Consider the following 22467-nt stretch of genomic DNA (forward strand, 5'->3'; position numbering starts at 1 on the left):
TGTGCAATTTGGAATTCAACAAGATCTGACAGTTTTAATCATTTTAGCTCTAAGAATAATGGGTTTGTATGATCCCTATAGCCGACATTTGTAATAAGTCTTATTGCTCTTTTTTGTAAAAATAAACAGGGATTGTGTTGTAGTTTTATAATTACTGCCCCAAACCTCTGCACAGTAACTTAAATAAGGTAAGGTAGGTTTCCGTTTAAAAAGAAAAGTATGTTGGCACTAACCACGGTGAAAGCATGGAGGAAGACATGGTGAGGTTTCATAACGTTTCTTCAGATGCATTCGGTGTCAAATCAAATCCATTGGGTTGTTCAGCCGCATCTCAATTAGTCGTTAAACGAAGTGTCTTCTCTTATTAACCCTTTTAACAAACGGCTCGTCCCTGCTCTTAGTTTATTATGCATTTCCCCTGATTTATTCAACTGCCTTTATTTAGTAAATTGCCTTCATTCAGGAGTTACAAAAACAGATATTCCTACCCACACCATTACATCAATATGTCTACTGAAGCTTCAGTGCGTTTGCTGTCCTGAATCCCAAAGAGCAAAGAAAGAAAGAACTTCCAAATTAATGTTTCAATTTCTCAGAAACGCGATATGTGAGGAATTTGAAAGCGTGCTCACGAAATGAATGACCCATGAAGAATAAACAGATGTGCTGATTCAGTCTCTCAGTGTGTGTGTGTGTGTGTGTGTGTGTGTGTGTGTGTGTGTGTGTGTGAGAGAAGGAATCAACACTTCACAGGAACAATGGCACTAATACAAAAAAACAGCTGGAACACATGTATCCACGCAAGCACAAGAAAGAAACACAGTCACACACACACACACACACACACACACACACACACACACACACACACACACACACACACACACACACACACACACACACACACACACACACACACACACACACACACACACACACACACACACACACACACACACACACACACACACACACACACACACACACACACACACACACACACACACACACACACACACACACACGTATATCTTACACACTCTGAGGAGAACATGAAAATACACTGAAATGTACGTGTGTGTGTGTGTGTGTGTGTGTGTGTGCGTGTGTGTGTACACTGTCAGAATGCTACTGCGCCTTTTATCACATAAAATGTAGCTTTGTATTTCCATAAGAAGTAATTTTTCTACTGTAAAGTATTTCTTTTTACAATACGTCTCATCTCATTTGATTATGCGTGTACAAAATTAACTTATTGCCGTATTTCACTTGCACAACAACTACACTGTAAACGTTGTGCAAATGACAATAAAGCCATTACATCGTAAGTGTAGCTTTGCATGTTGAAATGTTCTCTTATCGGTTTAAAAGACAACAATTCAGAGATGCAAAGCAGCAAATATCTCCTTCTACAGTACGTGGTTAGATGTAGCTATTGTTGGCTTTTCTAATACGTTTCTTTATTCTTATTTTAAGCAGGATTGGTTCTCCATGGAGAAAACGTCTTAAGGCCCGGACCAGAGGTCGCGTTAACCGAATATTTTCCGTCAATGACGGATTTTTTCTAACAATGACGGAAACATCTGAAAGCAGTCCGTCATTTAGACGGATTAGAACACAACTCGGAACAGCGCCAACATGTCCACCAGCGGCCCACATTATATTACCTCCTTAGTGGCCAGGTCGACTGAGGGCGATCTGCTGTACTCTACTGTAGTCTGTAACTATTATTTAGTCATTCACACCCCTGTCCCGTTGGTGGCAAGTGTGTGCATATTAAGTAGCTATTGTCTAGTCTTGTTTTTGACCTCGTTGTTTAACCGGCAGCTGATCGTCCGAAGCTTTTTCAATAAGCCCAGTAATTGTGATGGTGGATAAACGAGGTGAAAAAGAGGGATTGATGTGGTGGAGGATGAAGCCAGTAAGACTAAAACTGACAACGTTCAGCCAGCGGCAGAGGGGCAAGCAAGTGGCAAGGAGTTGAAGCGGGAGTACCGGGTTCAGTGGGAGCAAGAGTTTAGTGGCTGAGGGGGAAGATGGCAAAATGTTCTGCGACATCTGTAGAGAAGCTAAGATGAATAACAGATTTGCCCAAGGGTGCACGACGATGCAGAAATCAGCGTTCAGGCGACAGCAGGTCAATTGAGTTGTTCTTGTAAATGTTTTGTTCATATTTTGATTGTAATTGTCTCATTTAAAACGATGGCATTGTTCATATTTGCCTGTTGAGGCCCAATGGTCGTGGTGTTGTTAGCGGCCTCTGCCCCCTCTGCTGTCTGTCAGTGCAGGAACAAATAAATCATTCATGTTCGTGTTGACATGAAAAGTGATCACACAGTCGGTGTCTCTGTTCATCTTTTTGTTTCTCCATGCCCTTAAAGGTTCTGCATGAATCATTAAAACATGAATGAATGAACATTTGCTGCTCAGTACCCAAACATAAATATTAAATATGTCTCATCTCTTCATTAAAACATGAAAAATAAAATGACGGGTAATCATGGATTATGACGGAAATGTTACGATCCTGCCCGACAACGAAAAAGTCTAACGCAACCACTGGCCCGGACACACCGGCCCGATTTCGGCCGTCGATAGATGTCTGGCCGTCGATGAGCGCCCTACTCAGATTGGTGTGTCCAGCACCGTCGTCTCTTTTCGGCCGTGCCGACACCTTCCATGTTGAATCGGGAGGCTGTCGGCAAAAGGCTGTCGGCAAAAGGCTGTCGGCAAAACAAATCACTCTGATTGAGAGTGATTAGCGAATCAGTGCATGAGAAGCGGAAGTGAAGAAGGCACACACAGACGGCTATTATTTCTCATTTTCCAGTACCGCACCAAACATGTTTTCGATTACAAGTCGTTATGTGAAACAGTCTGTGATGGACGAGAGTGAAAATGGAACTATTTGTTGTTTGTATATATCACGCAGTCTGTCTTCCGGTTGCCTCTTTTGAATGACGAATACACACTACCGCCACCTTCTGGTAAGGAGAGTTATTGCCACTCACGCATGCGCAGTCAGTACGTGCTACTTGGCTGTCGGCTGAAGTATTTGCGGTTAGTTCCAGTGCGACTGTTGGCCAAGACGCAGGAGACGTGAGGCGACACAACAATTGGGACCGCCGGGTCCGTCGGGACGTGCTCTTTGGTGTCGGCTTGGTGTGTCAGGGCCTTTACTGCTCAGATGTTTAAAAGTCTCCTTAAACTACAGGATGTTTCTAACCAAATCTTAGAGGCTGAATTATTTAGAAAAAAAGACTTAAATACGCAAAATGGATGGTCTTTCAAAAATGTCATGCCTCTAGGTTTCTCTTTAGTTTTTATTACACAATGAAACGTTTACAAGCCTGAACGATATGAAATGCACTTAACCATCTCCACATCTCACAGGTATTCTTTTTTTCGCGACAATATAAATCAAAGTGTAGGAATATTTGTTCTAAAGTTTATGTTAACCACCAGTTTTAAAATTGACGGTCAGTTCAGGTGACCAATTTCTTGTATTTCTAAATAAAGAAAGACTTCCGTGATCATGGTTTCTCGTTCCATTGTTACTTTAATACTGGAAATACATATATTTCTTATTTGATACTTTTTTAAATGTATTTATGGTAAGATTTGTAGGTATTTTGCATTAAGATTAAAGGTATTTGACTTCAAACGAATTGATTCCTCATGGGAAGGCTATAATCTATGTATGTTCTGCTTTCCTGTTTCAATGTACTTGCTTTTATTGTAAATTGACTGTATATACTTATATTGAATTAGTAGAATTAAAAGTAAATGGACAGATACACATATTGCCCAATGTCAAGGAGAGACTCTGAGGCATGAACTCAATTGCACGACTCAGATAGTGTTTTCAAAAATAAAGCCTTTACTGGAATTTAGCACAGTAATCAAAACAAGGAAAACAAATATACTCTTTCGAGGAAAACTAGCAAGTGATCAATGAGGTAGATCCGTGGGAAGTCCGTGAGGTAATCAGGAACGTGGGTCATAGTAAGACAACGAACTGACAATGAACAGGAGGAAGCTACCACAATCTATACACAGGTAAAGGGGACACAGGTGGAAACAATCAGGGCGGGGAAAACAATCAAGGACGCAGGAGACAGAAGGGGGCGGGGAGCGTGGAGGCCTGAAATGAGAGGGATGATTAATTAAGGGAATAACCATAAAGCACAGGGCAAAGGGAGATGACAAAACTAACATAAAGAATAAACTTTCACTATTAGTTTCCTAGACATGACACCCAATGACTTATCAAGACAAATACAGTGTTTCATCTTTGGGTTTTTAAACATGTAATTTAAAAACACATCGTATACAATGTTATTAGGATTAATGATTTCCAAATAAATCATTCTGCAGATACAAAAAAAATGCTGCTCCAAATACAAGTTAAACAATCATGAAAATAAGGTGTTTTCACTTGAAATAATTACAAAAATCTGCCAATAGAACAAATTAAAATGAGCTTGAAGGGATATTTAGATGAATCAGATCTTGTAATTATGGGGGAACTTGTTGTGAACTATATTTGACCAGAATCAGGAGATGCTGTGTTAAAGGCCCCATGTCATGCTGTTCCGGTTATCACCCGTCCCCTTGTTGTTATGAAGGTTTTAATGCATGTGAACGGTCTGCAGAGTCACAAACCCTCAAAGTGCACCCTGTAGGAGTAAAGCTCTAACTCAGAGAAGACCTGTCTGTGCTGCCCCAGAACGCCTCGTTGGACATTTCTCTTTTTCCATTTGTTTCTTCCGGGAACCAAAATGGACCAATCCGGAGCCCCTCACACACCAGGAGCTTTAGCGTATATTTCCATCTAACAGGGAGTCCCATTGACTTGCATAGAGCTCCCTGGTTGGTAACAGACGAGTTGGGATGGTGGAGAAATGCTCTCCGCAGACCCGTTCTCACAGCGTTAGAAACCTTTTTCTTTTTCAATATCAAGCCACACTTATTGTTTTTACTTCGGCTGTGAGTGTGTGTGTGCTCAGGATGAGTTTCGCGCTGTCTCGCTGACCCGGAAACCACACCAGTAAGCCAGCTCACTGAGCAGCGAGTCTCGCAATGTCCCGACCAATCAGAGCACAGTGGGCTCACAGGGAGGAGGGGGCGGAGCTCCAACAAGCCGTTTAGGACAGAGAGTGAATACACAGACTACACAGAGATGCTGTGAGAAACCAATGAGAGTTAACTCAACAATGGAATTATGATCAGGAGAAATGGCCATGACATGGGACCTTTCAAATATAAGCCGCAAATGCTCAAAAGGTTCTGCTTTCTGATGTTAGTTGGTGACTTTCTAATAAATATGTGAAAAAACATGTACGACTCAAAATAAGATGTTTTGACTTAACAAGATGATACATTGTCTAAAAACAAGACCTTATACCTCACTGCAGTGTTACTTCTGAAGTTATTGTGTCTTATATCAGGTGTAGATATTCTGACTAGATATTAGACAAATATACTTCAAGATTTCAAGTTTTTGTAGTGACAATCAATATTCTCCATGTATTTCCTGTACACCCACTGCTCCTCACACAGTGGCGCCAGCAGGGGGGGCCAGGGGGGGCCATGGCCACCCTGATATATGTGTTGGCCCCCCAACCACACACACCGCCTCCCCAGTCACGTATGCGTAATAGTTTATCTGATATTTAACAACAAATACCCAGCCAGCGAGTCGCTTGATTTGAGCTTCCAACGCTCATACTGCAGCCCCTCCCTCTCCTTCTGCTACCATGGTAACACTCTGATACTCACACACACCACTCTGATACTCGACGCACCACTCTGATACTCGCGCGTACCACTCTGATACTCGCACAGACAGCAGCAGGTTGCAGCAAAACGTTTCTTTCTTCTGACTGGACTGGAGTTGACAAAAATCCACCAGACTTCTAGAAGGTAAGTCGTATTCGTTCGTTGCCTGTTAAGCCCCACAACACTTTAGGCTTTAGTGTGTTAGCTTTAGGTTGCAAAAAACGGAGATATGCTTATCTTTAGCTGTTATGCTGATCAAAATGTGTGTTCAATGGCATTACAACGAGAAAAACGCTGGAAGACCTGGAAAACAGGCTCGGGGCTCAGTAAATGCTGGCTTGACTTCAGGTATAATTCGTCTGTAAACACACTTTGGCGGCTATCCTAGTTAGCGTTAGTTTAGCTTGCTAAGCTAACGCTAGCTGATGTCGGTATGCTGGGATGGTGTAATGCGTAGGCTGCTGTGTGTAATGTCAATCTGCAGAAAATGAAGAGAAAGTCAACAGACATCTCTTCTTATTGTAAGAAGAAGATGAGTAAAGACAGACAGAGCTGGCAGGGGAGCAGCAGCATAGCGCTAGTGAGGAGATGGCCATACATGCTAGAAAGTACATGTAGAACTCTGTTTTGTAAAAGTGAAACTAAAACCTAAGTACAGTTGTATTAATGTGATTGTGACCTTTGTAATCATTGAAGTCTTCGACACACTTTAGGTCTGCAGCTCCTTCAAAATGAAACGAGAATCTATGCAGATGTTCCTCTTCTGTGTTCTGAGGTTCTGAGCCGACCATTAGTCAAGTTTGTTTTCATAATGTGCGAATTTAAAAAAGGGTAACCAGTTTGTTTATAAAGTATACATTTTTTTTTAAAAAACAAATGGAATACAAGCTGTATATATTACTCTCACCACAGTGGCCTCATCTAAAAAAAATAGAAATATATCTCGTCACCTATTTTCTGTCTAACACTAAAAGGTGGTGTTTTGTATCATTTATAATGTTTTGAATTTGCTATAAAGGTCAATAATAGATAGTGTTTTTGTGTTCAATCACAGTATGTATTTACCATTGTATACCCCTTGTATTTTTGGGTCCTATATAAATAAATAAAATAGTCATGTTTGATCCCAGTGTGACAGAAACAGCTTTGTTCAGTCTAAAACAATTTATAACCTAGAGACATAATATAACTGCATGTTGTGTTGCTTTGTGTATTGTATGTGTTGAGAATGCTGAACATGAAAGGAACTTATTTAAATTAAGCTGTATTTGTCTTTTTAAAAGGAAAGAACAACTAGCATATATAAAAAATAAATGACCAACACATGTATGTGTAAGGTAACAGCCTTGACAGGCCACTAGGTGTTGCTGTTGCGCAGTAAATTGTTGTTTTTTGTCCATTGTGGGACACCGTATTTCTCTTGTTGTTCTGGGTGTGGCCGCCATCTTGGCGCTAATGTTTATATTCACTCCGCAAAAGGTGAGTTAATGGCGGCAAATAATTGTACACATTATTACGTTAAAAACGTCCAAACATTCCATTTATTTAATGAATGGGTTAGTTTAAATGTGTATTTATCCGTTTGTGTATTTTTGGGAGTGAGATGTTTATGTGTTGTCTGTTCATTTGGTTATTGTATTGGTTAGCATGTAGCTAATGCGCTAATGTTTATATTCACTCCGCAAAAGGTGTGTCAGAAGAGCTGCCATTGAATAAATCGCCACTCAGCGTCTCCACCGCAATCCGATCTGCTGTGTCCTGTTTTCCGCCCCTCTGCATAACCCAGTCCCATGGTGTTCAGAGAGGCGACGGGACATCTGGGTTACATACACATAACACAAAACAAGGTTCTTTTAAATCAGGGGTGGGGAACCGTGTATACGGCCCGCGAGACAATTTGGTACGGCCCTCGAGGTAATTTATAAACACACGCAAAAAAGAAAAAAAATCTAGAAATCTAGACCGCAAAAAAAATTAAACAAGCGAGTGCCTGTTTTTCCTGGCCAAGGTCAGGGTCCATGAACACAACACGAGCCTAACGTGTCATCACGTGGTATATGTCTCGACTGACAGGGGTGTAGTTCTGACGGAGAGCACCAGAACGTGGCTCGGCACTTCAGATAAGGAGCCGTACACATGCCGCAGTTTTTGCGTGGCTGTGTCTTTAGTTGAAAGCCCAGTGGTGATCTGCTCATCTGTCATACTGATCAGACAGTCAATAGCTTTGTTGTTATTAGCATCTGGTTAGCTAGCTATGCTAACGAATATAAGAAGCTTTTTCTACAACCAGTGAGGTAAAGGCACATGATCATTATAGTTATAAAAAAATAAGAGAATAAAGTAAACAGGTATAAAATACAGTACTATATGACAGTAAAAAAAAGTTGTTATTAATAAACAAGAATACAGTTTGAAAGGGGAGTGATTTGTAAAATATCCATAAAGAAAAAGTAAATATGCTTACAGTTCTGTTTCATATGGGTGTTGAGAGATTATCCATAGATCTCTTAATGTTGCTCTCAAAGTGCACCAGATTGATGCTTTTAACTTCAACATTTAAAAAAAAATCTTCCCGGGAGGAGGTTAGGTCCCCCCCACTTAAATCATGTTTACATGGATAGGAAACTAAATACATCTGCACATTTGTGTCCATATCTTTCTGTTTTGGTGGTCATGCCACAACCGTGCACGTGCATGCATACGTGAGTCATGGTAAGATATCTGGATTAAGAGGTTGCTTTTTCTTTGCACAGCATGAAAGAAAGAAGAAATAAATGGGCTGTGATTTTAGTATTTTTAAGCAGAGGTCAATAATTTGTACGGCCCTCGGAGGATGTTGAAAAAATGTAAATGGCCCTTGAGAGGAAAAAGGTTCCCCACCCCTGTTTTAAATGTTAACTATCCGTATTATATTCACTTCAGATGAATAGGTTCAGAAAATGTAAAATGAGAAACCAAAGTATATCAGTCGGTGATTCTCTTTGCCATTGTTTTCATCTAGTCTATACTTTTACAACAATTACATTTTTGGTTTTGGTGGGCCACCCCAAGATGTTCATTTGGCCACCCCTATGAACAATGTCTGGAGGCGCCACTGCTCCTCACACGCCGTATGCATTAACTTTTACAACCTCACAATACTTTACGTTCTGTTTTACCGATCGACTGTTTCATTGCTTTTATTGCTTCTCCTCCCCATTACCTCTGTTGGGCACAAGCCCCAAAGGGATACGTACATGTCCTCTTTGTTTTAAGCCAGCAAACACATACAGCACACACAGGCATCAATAATAAGGAAATAAGTATTAATGTCTCCGCCTGCAGAATAAACCCAAACATTTCCTCACAGATTTGAGCTCGGAAACACGTCTGCGGGAAAACAAAATGTCCTCCTCAGCACTTTTTTTAACCTGTCAGCTATGATGAAGCATGCTAATATTCTTATTTCACAGCTTATGATAAAGCTATAGTAAACACAGTGTGGGGGGGTGATGGATGTTTTGTTGCTGGTTGAGATTTTCTTTTTGCTTTTTGTTGGGAGAATACTGAATGTCCTTTTCCAACATGAGAGTAACATGATAACAAAGGTATCCCAACTGCAGCGGAGTACCTGACAGGATGTGTGATGACCGAGAAGAGCATCAGGACTGTTTGAGGCATGTGATAGCTATGTGATTAACATGATGATTCAGCCTCTATGGAGAGAGACATCAAGCATGCTCATTTCTGACGTGGAGCTGATCTGAAGTAAACATTGAAGACTGCTTTCTATTCCTCCATCTTGTGACTGTGTGACTCCCTCTCTTGGATATCAGCATGTGAAGGACACTGCTCAGGAACTAGCTGATGCTCTGTATGTGAGGACTGCTTCCATTCTGGAGAGGATCACAGATACATGGATCCTGAGGCTGAAGCTCAAGCCGGTGACCAGTGATTATTAACATTTTAAGTTTTCAGAAAAAGTCCGAATTTTGGAGATTTTGAGAAAAAGCCAGAATTTTTAGGAAAAAGTCAGAATTTTGATATTTTGATAAAATGTCATAATTTTGAGAGAAAGTCAGAATTTTTGAGATTCTCTGAAAAAAGCTTTCGAGAAAAAAGTCAGTATTTTGAACGTGACAGGAAGTATGATTACCTACAAGACCCGGTATTCCTCCATCTTGTGACTGTGTGACTCCCTCTCTTGGATATCAGCATGTGAAGGACTCTGCTCAGGAACTAGCTGATGCTCTGTATGTGATGACTCCTTCCCTTCTGGAGAGGATCACAGATACATGGATCCTGAGGCTGAAGCTCAAGCCGGGGACCAGGGAGATTCTTCCAACACTATTCCTCTCTGTGATGGAGGGATGTTCGCTGCTACTCTTCCTCTCTTTCTCTTACAACAGATGTTCGATTGGCCATAATTGGCTGCTGTTTGCAGCTATGTATTGATCACCTCCATAGACCCTCAATTCCACCCCTCCTCCCAACTTCTCTCTCTCTCTCTCTCTCTCTCTGCAGCTACTTTGATAAGCATGGTGGATGGCATGCCGTCATCTGTGCCGACTAACTCTTGAATCAATAGGCAAGTGCAGACGCTCAGCAGTCTATTTATCGTAGAGATGGTGAGGAATAGTAATGCTCTGAGATGAAAACCAAGAGAGAGAGAGGGTGAGAGAGACAGGGAGAGAGACAGGGTTCTCACACCTTTTCCAAAGTCAAATTCAAGCACTTTTCAACCATTTTCAAGCATTTTCAAATTACATATTTATATACACATACTTATACTCAAATGATTATTTCCCTACCTCACATTAAATCAGATGTTCTTTATGCTATAAACAACCAAATGTGTGTTTCGTAATAGCCTTCTACACGAGGATGACAAATTAAAGAAAATAAAACTAAGTTTAATATTTCAAAATGAGTGAACCATCTGTAAGTAGACTGGGCCTCCCAGAGAGGTGGAAGGGATGGAGTGGGCGCTGACACATCAGAAATGCGCTTTAGATCTTCCTCTTGAGATGCTGCTCGCTTACTTTAAGTACAAGTTCAATTAGACAGAACAAATAAGTACGAAAACGGGAGACAACTCTCACTCCACGAAGAGAGAGAGAAATAAGATAATGAATGTTTTAAACGTGTGTGGAGTGGCGCCAAACCGTAGATCTCTCTCTTGAGATGCTACTCGATTATTTTAAAGTACAAGTTCAATTAAACAAATCGCAATCTTGTTTTAAACATGTTTTATAATTGTTTGTGTGATAGAGACGATGCAATGTTTTTAGTGTTTGTTGATTGTTATGCTATTAGCTCCAATCTGGCATAATTCATCTCTTCTCTTTTCTGAGATTAACGTATTTGTATGCATGTTGAAATAAATACATAATACAAATATAATACAATCCGCTAAATAAGTACGAACAAGGGAGACAACTCTTTCTGCTTAACTACACAAAGAGAGAGAGAGAGAGAGAGAGAGAGAGGAGAGAGAGAGAGAGAGAGAGAGAGAGAGAGAGAGAGGAGAGAGAGAGAGAGAGAGAGAGAGAGAGAGAGAGAGAGAGAGAGAGAGAAATGCATTAATGAATGAACTGAAACATGTTTTACAGAAAGTAATGTTACCTGACACTGTGTGTAAAATGGCAAACACCCAAGAACCGAAACTGTTGGTTGCCATGGTGACGCCATCTTGAGATTCTACTCACTTATTTTAAGTACGAGTTCAATTAGACAAATCGCACGCCGCTAAATAAGAAAGAAAAAGGGAGAAAACTACAGACAACTTTGCTAGACAATTCTGCAATATGCATCAAGTGGTGTGGCTAAGCTTTGAATTGATACGATGAGATATGTAGGATGAGATAAGATAAGAAATACATTGTTGTTCCAGAGTTACAAAAATACAATAATAAAACTGTACACGAACAGCGCAGTAAAATCTACAGGAAACATAATTAATGTAAACTACTGTACAGTGACCAGCAGTATAGTCGTGCAGAAAAACGTAGTGGCAGATATTAAAGGACATTATTAATAATAATATTGGCGTGTGGCGCAGTGGGTTAGTGCGCTGATCTTCAAATCAGAGGATCAGTTCGAGTCCCAGTGCAGTCAGCATGTCGTTGTGTGGCAAGACACTTCACCCCAAATTGCTCCTGAGGGGATTGCCCACAGTAAGTCGCTTTGGATCAAAGCGTCTAACAAGTGATGTAATGTATTGATCAGGCCCTTCCTACATTTAGGACATGTTTAAGATGGACCCGGGTAAAAACAAAAATCTTGGTTGCGGTCGGATAGTCCAACAATCAGCTCCTAACGTCCAACCCTATCGTCTATTCCTCGACCTCTGAGTGAAACGTCACGGGTTAAGGGATAGTGGATAGGAGAATTCAAAAGGACTTAGGATAAGAGACTGCGGTACTTTAGAGAATCCGACTGCACTCACAAGATGGTGGTCGGAGGCGGAGCTCCCCATAGATATCAAATCAGTAGAACGTGTACATATCTTCAACACAGTAAAACAAAGACATCTTACCTTTGAATATAGTTCGTAGAAAGGTTGGGTTCCTTGCAGCAAATGCAAAATACAGTAGCACTCACAATGGGTTGGTTTATTTAAGCTCATGCACTTGCAGGGTTCTCGCTGTTTTTAAAAGAATTGTTGATTGCTTATTGTCAGTTGCTTTGGATTAAACTGTCAGCTAAATGAAATTGTCGACACACCAATTGCCGACCTGTGCCTTTATTATGATTCACATCTCAACACGTGTGTAAAGTGTTGTGAGTGACACCAAAGTGGGGCTTTGTGTGCGACTTGTTCCAATTAAGAGAAATTCCACAACATACAATAAAGCGATTCCAACATTTCGTCACTTAGAGAAAGGCTCTGTTTCTGTTTTCAGGGCAACATCCAAATGCTAGTGTCCATTCCCAAAGATATTGAGTTATTTTGTATATATTGATTGTTGTGCTTTTATTGATGTCTTAATGTGTGCTTATGTATACATATGTCTGTTGATCGTGTATATACATATTTGTATACATATGTTTTATATATAATATATTTGTATGTTTTTTATTCGGGATTGTGGGAAACGGTTTTTCGATCTCTCTGTACACACAAATTGGAAGATTGACAATAAAGTTGACTGACTTTGAACATGGTTTTCCAGCATGGTGTCTGCACACAGCTCTGACTTGAACTGCACGTAACGCCTTTGGGACGAACAGGTACGCAAACATGGAGTTGAAGCGTTGGACATTGCTAATGTTTTTGTGTCTGACTCAGAAAAACCTTGCAGTCATGTTCTGAAATACTACTGGCTTTACATCGGGGGTGTCAAACTCAAGGCCCGGGGGCCAAATCCGGCCCGCGACTTCATTTCATGTGGCCCCGCAAGAGCTTGCAAAGAATATAATACGTTTATTATACGGTTACGTTCCGCTTTACAGAAGCAGGTTGCCCATAAACTACATGTCCCACAATGCATCTTGTTTTGTGACATGCGCACTGAAGAGACTTGCAACTATTTGCCCTGGCTTTCAGACGTAGTTAATTACTAAGTTATTCTCCTATCCGATATTAATCCAATTCAGAGGCAATAATGTAATATAATGCATTATTTTATATATATATTATATATTTATATATGTATTTTTAGATAGTCTTAAAGTTACAACCGGCCCTTTGAGTGCAACCTTGATGCGAATGTGGCCCGCGATGAAATTGAGTTTGACACCCCTGCTTTATAGTGTGTCCATAGATGGTGTGTTCCACTCACTTGTGGGATTTAGTCCCATTATGGATTGAAAACTTGTGTGAGAATGTGTCCCTCGTGTAACAGTTGGAGTGGTGTTTAGTGCTAATGTGTAGTAGTGTTTTGTATTCAATAATTCTGTGCTTTGTATTTAATAATGCTGTGTTAATTATTTATAAAACGTTCGGTCTAGAATCAGTGGGCAGAACCTCCAGAGCGTCACTTTACGCAGGAGATTATTTTAGTGGGGACTCCCCCTCTTCATATTGTGTCCCTCATGTTTCCTCTTCCCTTTTTGTTCCACATGAGACCAGTCGGTGAGAGGAAACAGAACAATTGAATAACGACTGATTTTGTTGAATATTGTCAGTGAATAAACGGAGAGGGTCTCGTCCATCAACGTCATAAACACACCGCAGACACCGCACATCGACACCGGTTACACTCGCACATTTGGTTTACAATGAAAAAGTCTGAATTGTTGTACTCACGTCGGCGACCCCGGCCTCCAGGATGCTGACCTTAGCTTCTTTCTCCAGATCCTCTTTCTGTTTAACTGTAAAGAACAGAGAGAAACTCATCCATTAATGAACGAGTAACCGTACGCTGTGTGTCGAACGGAAAACACCCCAAAACAGCCTCTTGTGGAGTCCATGGTGGTGTGGAAATGCATTTCAGTGTGTTCAAATCCATTAAGAGTCGTGTTTTAGCTTTTATCTCGAGCTTGTGGAGTGAGCAGGTAAGACATTAAAATCACAGTTAGTCAATGGTCTTATTGGCTGACGAGTCAAGACGTACAGTATATATACTCTTATAAAAATACCTTAAAATACCTTTTCTGCCTTCACCATTTCGAAATTCCCACCTCTCAAGATTCAAGGCTTTATCATCATGTGTACATTAGATATGAAAAACTTAAGACACAAGCTCCTCCAACAGAGAACATGAATATATATATAGGACATTCACAAATAAAACAGATCAAATAGTGCAAGAGAATGTTGTAAGATGTGCATGTCAATACAAATAAAATAGAAATAGTGCAATAAATACAAGTAAATGGAATATGATATATTAGATCAATAATTTGCAAGATGCAAAAAGATGAATGTTTATGGATGTTCTTTGAAAAGTGGCTGTGCCGATCCGAGAACAGCAGTTTGAGATAATGAAAATACTGAAAAGTGTTTTGTTGTAACCGTGCACTGAGTGTAAAATGGAAAAACACCCCAAAACAGAAACTTTTGATGTCCATGGCGGTGTGTAAAATGCATACTCGTGTGTGCAAATCAATCAAGAGTCACATTTTCAGTTTTTATCTCGAGTCGTTAGCGGGTAAGACATATGTACTATTTACCATATCGGCTGGACATACAGGACTCTAAACGTTCCTATACTCTAAACCAGTGGTTCCCAACCTGGGCGGCGCGCGGTCGATTTGAGGCCAAATATTATATTTTAGACTTTTTTTTTTTTTTTACATATAATTGGAAAGCAATACATGATTGTCACTAAAAGCCTTGTCTCTACATATACAAAATAATTGATTAATTAATTTGAATAAAAGTTCAAGTTAGTATTAAAGGCATAAAAAGACAGAAATATAATTCTTTCTATAATAGAAATGTTTCTTCTGCCCGTAAAGTGTCCAAACCGGGCTTGTCTGGATAAGCGCATGTATAAAACATAGTCGTTGTCCATGCCGGCGCAACTTCCAACAGGAGTCATTTGGGGGGGCTCTTGGGAAAAACGGTTGGGAACCCCTGCTCTAAACGTTCCTAAACATGTAATAGCTGCGATGGCCGACAGGGCAAAACGTAGTATATTCACAAATAACCCTCTCAGGACGTGACATGCAATATTTCGTAAAAAAAAAAAACATGGACTGTCAAATAATCTTCAAACTATGGATCCTACACTTCCACTGGACGTATATTTTAAAAGTACAATATAACCTTCTCGCTAGAGATGTAATCAAACAGCATTATAACGGCCAAACTATCAATTTAGCATTTTCCACTAAAAACAAATCGGGTGTCCGCCACGTTTTTTTTTTCTCACTGGGAAAGTTTGCGATCACGTGACATGGACTGTGGTCATTAGAAATGAATAGGAACACATATTGTATCCATGTCTCGTCCTGAGAGGGTTATTTGTGAACGACCAACGTAGCTATTACACGTTTTTGTGAGACTGGGTTGGTTTTAGAGGGGGGATTTTTGAAATGGTGAATGCAGAAAAGGTATTTTTTAAGTGAGACTGGGTTCCTAAAACCAACTGTAATGGCTCTGCCTATCCGAGAACAGCACTTTGAGCTAATGAGCGTTGAATGTCGCTGGGTTTTCATGTGTGATACTACCCAAACGTTTTGCTGAATTAGGCCAACAACACCTCCACAGGGCTCCTCAATAAATCGTGCCGTTCCAGAACCAAATGAGCTATTACTGTAGCATATGAAATTTAAAACTCTTAACCTGAACAGCCGCCGGGCAAAATATTACAACACATTTCCAGACAAATATAATTAAACCCTGCACAAAGCTCTCTTGTTTCACCGCCTTGAAGGGAAATAAATGGAGGGCTACAATTGAAATTCACAGCAGCGAACATATTAAAGCCAGGACAACAATGTTATGAAGAAAAAGAAAAAAGAGAATGGAAACATAATTACATTCACTTTACTTTGCATCTGAATACACCGGTGTGCAGACAGAGCGCTTCTCCTTTGTTGACACACCAGGCAGATGAAGGATATGCAAATAGAAAAGCCTTGACTCCAGATTCAGCTTTTATAATCAGACCTTCAATCTGTCAGAGCAGACATCAGACCTTTAACACCACCCTCTGGCTCCCTATATTAAACCATAGCTATAGGCAACATTTGAATATCTCTATACCTAAAAACAACACATAGCGGTATAGATGCAAGTGTGTGCATCTTTATGTTACTGCGTGGCAGCTTTAAGGGTGTTATATGATATTACTTAGAACCTATCGATGCTAACACGACACAGTATGTTTAATAATATGCATACACCGATAGGCAAAGAGAGCATTTCAATCTCTCTAATACCTAAACAAACAATTATGTGGCAGCTTTAAATGTGTTATATGATACAACCTGGAATTTTATTTTATTTATTTATTCATTTTTTATTTGTTTTAAATGATTGTATGTTGAATGCCAATGGGAAGCACGTTAGGCGCTTTCACACCAAGTACTTTTCCCAGGAATAGTTCCCCGGAACTCTTTAATTCGTGTTCACACCGGAATAAGTTCCCTGTTGGAGGATTAGGCAAATGAAGCCGCTGACGTCACTTCTTCTTCTTCTGCTTTGGGTTTACTGGCAGGACGCAAACAAATTCACGGCGTATACTGCCCCCCGAAGTTCCCGGGCGGAAGTCCCCGGAGTTGGGGATGGCTTCAGTAGAAGCTGCTGGGACTCCCAGCAGCTTCAACTGAAGCCATCCAAGTAAATCGCCAGAACGCCGACACCTCCTCATCTCCACCGCTCCCATGTTTTATTTTGTGTTGCCATAAGTTAGTCTCTCTCCGTTGGTGCGCAGGGTTAATGCTAATGCTAATAATGCTAATGCGAGCAAATAAAATGGCGGCTTCACAAAACTTTTCTGAGTTTTACGGGCCGTTGGTTTGTAATTCGCCCAGCCAATCAGACATAGGAACCTTTTCCTCCCCAGGAAAGTACCACCTCTCTAGCAGGGACTAAAAAGGGGTGAAAAGGTTCCCGAAAAAAAGTTCTAGTTCCAGATCTTTTTGGTGTGAACGCAAAATCGCCTTTAGCTTAGCGATGGTGACGTGAAGTCATGTGACCGTGCTGTAGTTCCTTTATAGCCCAACATTAGCCGCCTTTAGCTTAGCGGTGGTGACGTGAAGTCATGTGACCGTGCTGTAGTTCCTTTATAGCCCAACATTAGCCTCCTTTAGCTTAGCGGTGGTGACGTGAAGTCATGTGACCGTGCTGTAGTTCCTTTATAGCCCAACATTAGCCTCCTTTAGCTTAGCGGTGGTGACGTGAAGTCATGTGATCGTGCTGTAGTTCCTTTATAGCCCAACATTAGTCGCCTTTAGCTTAGCGGTGGTGACGTGAAGTCATGTGACCGTGCTGTAGTTCCTTTATGAGATAAATAAAATATCCTGTTTCTGATTCTGTATTGATAGCTTTAATAAAATACTCTCATCTAGGAAACATATTCTTTAATAAACCACAGTGGATAGAGGACAGCCTGCAGGTCGAGGCCCTGGACAGAGACGTATGAAACCTTGTCGGGGGGAGCAGAGTGGGCCGACATGTCTTTATACTTCCTGTCAGCAGGAAGCCACTGCATGCCCGGCTCCTTCAGGGAAAAATAGAAGCTGATGTGGCTGAATTGGTTTGTCACTGTCGCCCTTTTCTGTTCACTGAGGAACATCTCAATCGACTTCTGCTTCAGCGTCTGACGGAAAGATCTGTTACGTCTTTTTTGGGTTCGCCTACGTCTCATGTGTTTTTCTTTCACTCAAGTCAAAAGGTAAACAGGTGGTTGTGACATTATGATTGGGGTTTGAAAGGAAGCGCAACATGGATCAGCAATTTTGTATTAGGGGATAGAGTTGATTTGGGAATATGCATTGATTACTTAAAAGTGAAATGACAGATTTAAAAGGCTGTACACCCTGACCGAGTAGCTGTACTTTCTCATGGTTATTGGCAAATACCACATTTCCAACTGTTATTGCTTACTTATTGTATGAATTAGTGAGTAAGAAAGCTAATTTTCCATTTAAAAACTGGAAATTAGTCAACATTTTACCCCTTTCTGTCCCCTGGTCTGGAAGTCAATGGTTTTCTGAGGGTGTTTTTTGTTGTTAGCATTAAATAAGGTCTGTGGAGAGATCTTTCTGCAAAGAGATTTTAATTCTATGACCCCACTGGTTAATTTAAAAAGTGTGGTTCCTAACAAGTGTCTAAATGAGATGACTAAACGTCATCACGCCCAACATTAGCCGCCTTTAGCTTAGCGGTGGTGACGTGAAGTCATGTGACCGTGCTGTAGTTCCTTTATAGCCCAACATTAGCCACCTTTAGCTTAGCGGTGGTGACGTGAAGTCATGTGACCGTACTGTAGTTCCTTTATAGCCTAACATTAGCTACCTTTAGCTTAGCGGTGGTGACGTGAAGTCATGTGACCGTACTGTAGTTCCTTTATAGCCTAACGTGAGTTTCTGTACTTCAAAAATCATAAAGTGGTGTTAACATGTGGAGATTATCCTGCTTAACAAAAGTGTAAGTATCATAAATGTTTGTTTTCTGAAATGCTAACTCAGGAAAAGGTGAGGAGTAGTTTGTTTAGAAGTATGTTTTGTTCTGAAGATAAACGTACTGGCTTTTAGAAATAAAGGAATAATTAATTCAGCTTTAACTTACTTTGTTTCCACCTATACTGTCAATTATTTTGTTTGTGCACTTTCTTTCAAACGGCAGCTATTACTTACTTTGAATAAAAGTTGCAGCGGTGCCAGTGGATTGATTAATCCGAAATGTTTCTAAAGGATTAATTAAGTCCAAATGAAACACAGGCAGAGATGGTAAACAGCAGGAAACTCTGGGACCAGACTCGTGGAACAAGTAAATACTCTGCTGCCTGGTAATTGGTGAGGCAAAACCTATTTGAGTTGCATCTGCAGGAAAGCCTAATTGACAGGCACAACACACACACCTAAAAACAGACACACAGATTTAATTTTTGATACAAAATCTGAGTAAAAAGCCAGAAAAACCCCAAAACAAACATGAAAGCGCTCGACGTGAGGTTTCTGGTGAGAGAATCTGAAAAAATAAAGACTAAAATCCACGTCATTAGTGTGTCTGCCTGCAAAACCCAACATGCATGGTCTCTATGTTTATCTTTCCTTCTTTAATATACACATGTTCTTTAGAAAGACAGACTAAAATAAAGTAAATGGACAGATAGAATGCCCAGTAATTTCGTATTTCTATGTAGTGTCTCTACTGTGATATGTCTCCAAGCTTTGATGTTCAGAAAGCTCTTTATTTTTATCATACTTAAGTACTTTTCACCCTCTGTCTGAAACCAGAGCCAAGTCTGCTCTGATCTGGCCGGCTCTGTTGTGATTGGTCAACCGCTTAGAGATGTCCCGCCCCCTTAGCCTATCATGTGCAATGTGTTGGAGCGCTAGCTAATAGAAGCACAGTAGCGTTCAACAAGAAATTATTTCTAAAAATATGAAATAAATCTTTCTGCAGATTCTCAAAAGATCAAACCATCCAATTATCTTTTATGTAATGTTATTTGCTGTATTGTCAGGTGAATTAACCCGTGCACACACACGTTTAATTCTTGATAAAACATCAGAGTAAAACCCCTGATACACCCAAACACAAACAAACATGAAAGCGCTCGACAGTACGTGATGTTTCTTGGGAGGGAATCCAAATATATTACAGCAACACCCCGGTTCCCCCTGAGATACAAACCAGAGACTCCATCACAAGCAGAAACCTCCGTCTAATTAACCGACAAGTCTACGGATCCCCTCAACAACACCTCGCCCTCTCATAAAACGTAGCTTCGACCCTCTCTTCTCCTGCAGACTACAAATGAGTGCGAGTCGAACGAGAGCACTGCTCGTGATCAGAGCATCCAAGGTGCCATCCCGGCGAGCTTTCTCTCCGAAACCCAAATTGGATCCATTTTTAAGAAACTGCTATGCGTGTCGTGATCAAACCGCCTTTCCCTTTTTTCCCGCCCTGGCTGGCAGGGTGTGAAAATAAAAAGCTGTAATGTAGAAACAAATGGGAACGAAGCTGCTGATGGACGACAGACTGAGGGCGAGTGGAAGGGAAATGATCGAGATTACTCTCAAGAATATCCCATCTTCCGTTGTGCCTTTCAGATACAGGTGGGGGGGGACATTGAGCCTGAAGGAAGTCATGAGCACCAAATCTCATTTCTAGTAAAAAAACAAAAACAAGGGGCCCCTTTATTTTCCCTCCAAAACACACGGAGGCGCTTCATTTGTCAGCCCTGTCCGTGAGTGTTGCTTTATGTTGACTCAATGTATCTGAGGCGCCTAAAGGGAAACACAGCGAGTGCCGGGGATTCAGAAACGCGCCATTTTTCACCGGTGACAAAAGGGAAAAAGGCCCGAGCTGGCTCCACGAGTCCTGCGACAACAGAATAGATGCTTTTGGGGCAACTGAGAGGTCGTTATTTCACCCAGGAACCACACCCACCGAGCGAACCTCCATACCTCCCGGGTACGTTTCAGCAGAAGTATAATTAGAAGAAAACAACAGCCATCTTTCAAGAGGGAGAGCACGGCTGCAGCGACACAGTGAAGGGACGTAATCACATTAGTTCATCAGAGCCACGGTCCCCGGGCAGATTCAAATATATCGCTGGATGTTTTTGAGTTTCTTTCTCCATGCCTTTCTGTGTACGATCAGGTCCAATGCTCCCGACGATCAGGGAATGTCTTGCAGATAATACAAACAGGAATACACATGTTGCAGCTTATAGACAAAAGCAAGCAGAAATCACGTTGTTCGCTAATGTGAAAAAAGCTCAAAGTTGAAGCAAGAGGAAGGCTAAAAGAAGTCCAGTCATTATTCCAGATACAGAGAAACACATCTGAGGAGTAAACTATATGAAATACAGATGAGACGCAGCAGGACACGATGAACAAACATGTATATACAGGCTGTGCCGATTGCTTTTTTAAACCAGCAACAAACCGGCAGACATGTGATTACATGTGTCTGGAAACATGGTTATTACTACAACATCAGTTTTCTTGCTGTTGAAACTGTGGTCAGATTTAAAGCACTTTTAAAAATACTTTAGAAGATGAAAGTATTTCATATGAAGCCAAGCTGTTGGTCTTTAAGGGACAGGAAGACAACTGGTATATCTGACTGGTTCATGTGCCCCATATAAGCACCCTTAGAAACACTTCATTTGTATATTTACAATAGGGTTAGATTTTCTTTGTCCTGAGGTTTTAAGTTCATTTATTCTATATTATTTTAATTTATTGTTTCGTCCACGTTCCCATGTATTGTGTGTCATCACGTCTGTGTTGAGCATTGCCCTTTGCGCTGATACATGTCAAATTAGAAAAAAGGCACACATTAGTATTTTACAAAAAGGGGCCAAAATATCCCTTTTGCAGCAACATGGACGTACACATGAGCGTGATGTGGCTGTGCCTGTGTGACGTGAACATGTCAACTTGATTAGTATGGAACATAATCATATGAGAAAAGCTGCATCAACAAAACATTCATGAAGCATGTACGTTAATTTGTCTAACAAGGTGTAACAGTTTTAGCACCAGATGACCAACATAGATCAGACTTTTCCCCCTAAAACACACACACACACACACACACACACACACACACACACACACACACACACACACACACACACACCACACACACACACACACACACACACACACACACACACACACACACACACACACACACACACACACACACACACACACACACACACACACACACACACACACACACACACACTTTTCTAAATGAACTCTTCATCTCATAATGGACGCTGCCAGTATTTCTGTCAACACGCATTGGCCTGTCAGTTTTTCAAAAGCGTCTTAATTAGATATGGTTTCACTCTCACTTGCATTAATTTGATTTCTGATATCAACTTTTCAGCCTTCAATCTGTTCCTCGTTGATCCCCCCCCTCACCCCCCTCACTCCCTCACCCCCTCACCCCCTCACCCGTGGGTGTTATTGCCTGCAGTGATGGAGGATGCGGTAGCTTCGGTTGTATTAATGTGGGTGAATACGTGTGTGTGTGTGTGTGTGTGTGTGTGTGTGTGTGTGTGTGTGTGTGTGTGTGTGTGTGTGTGTGTGTGTGTGTGTGTGTGTGTGTGTGTGTGTGTG

At 40.9% G+C, this 22467-nt stretch overlaps 1 protein-coding gene across 1 annotated transcript in view; it reads right to left on the reverse strand.

Moving 5' to 3' along the window:
- The window catches only part of LOC117462104 (receptor-type tyrosine-protein phosphatase N2-like), a 305455-nt gene that overhangs the window by 117330 nt on the left and 165658 nt on the right, over positions 1–22467 (reverse strand). The window contains exon 13 of the mRNA XM_034104169.2: positions 14012–14076. Coding sequence (XP_033960060.1) covers positions 14012–14076 — 65 coding nt within the window. The remainder of the gene's footprint in view (positions 1–14011; positions 14077–22467) is intronic.

The sequence above is a fragment of the Pseudochaenichthys georgianus genome, chromosome 17, assembly GCF_902827115.2.
Source record: "Pseudochaenichthys georgianus chromosome 17, fPseGeo1.2, whole genome shotgun sequence".
Taxonomy (NCBI): domain Eukaryota; kingdom Metazoa; phylum Chordata; class Actinopteri; order Perciformes; family Channichthyidae; genus Pseudochaenichthys; species Pseudochaenichthys georgianus.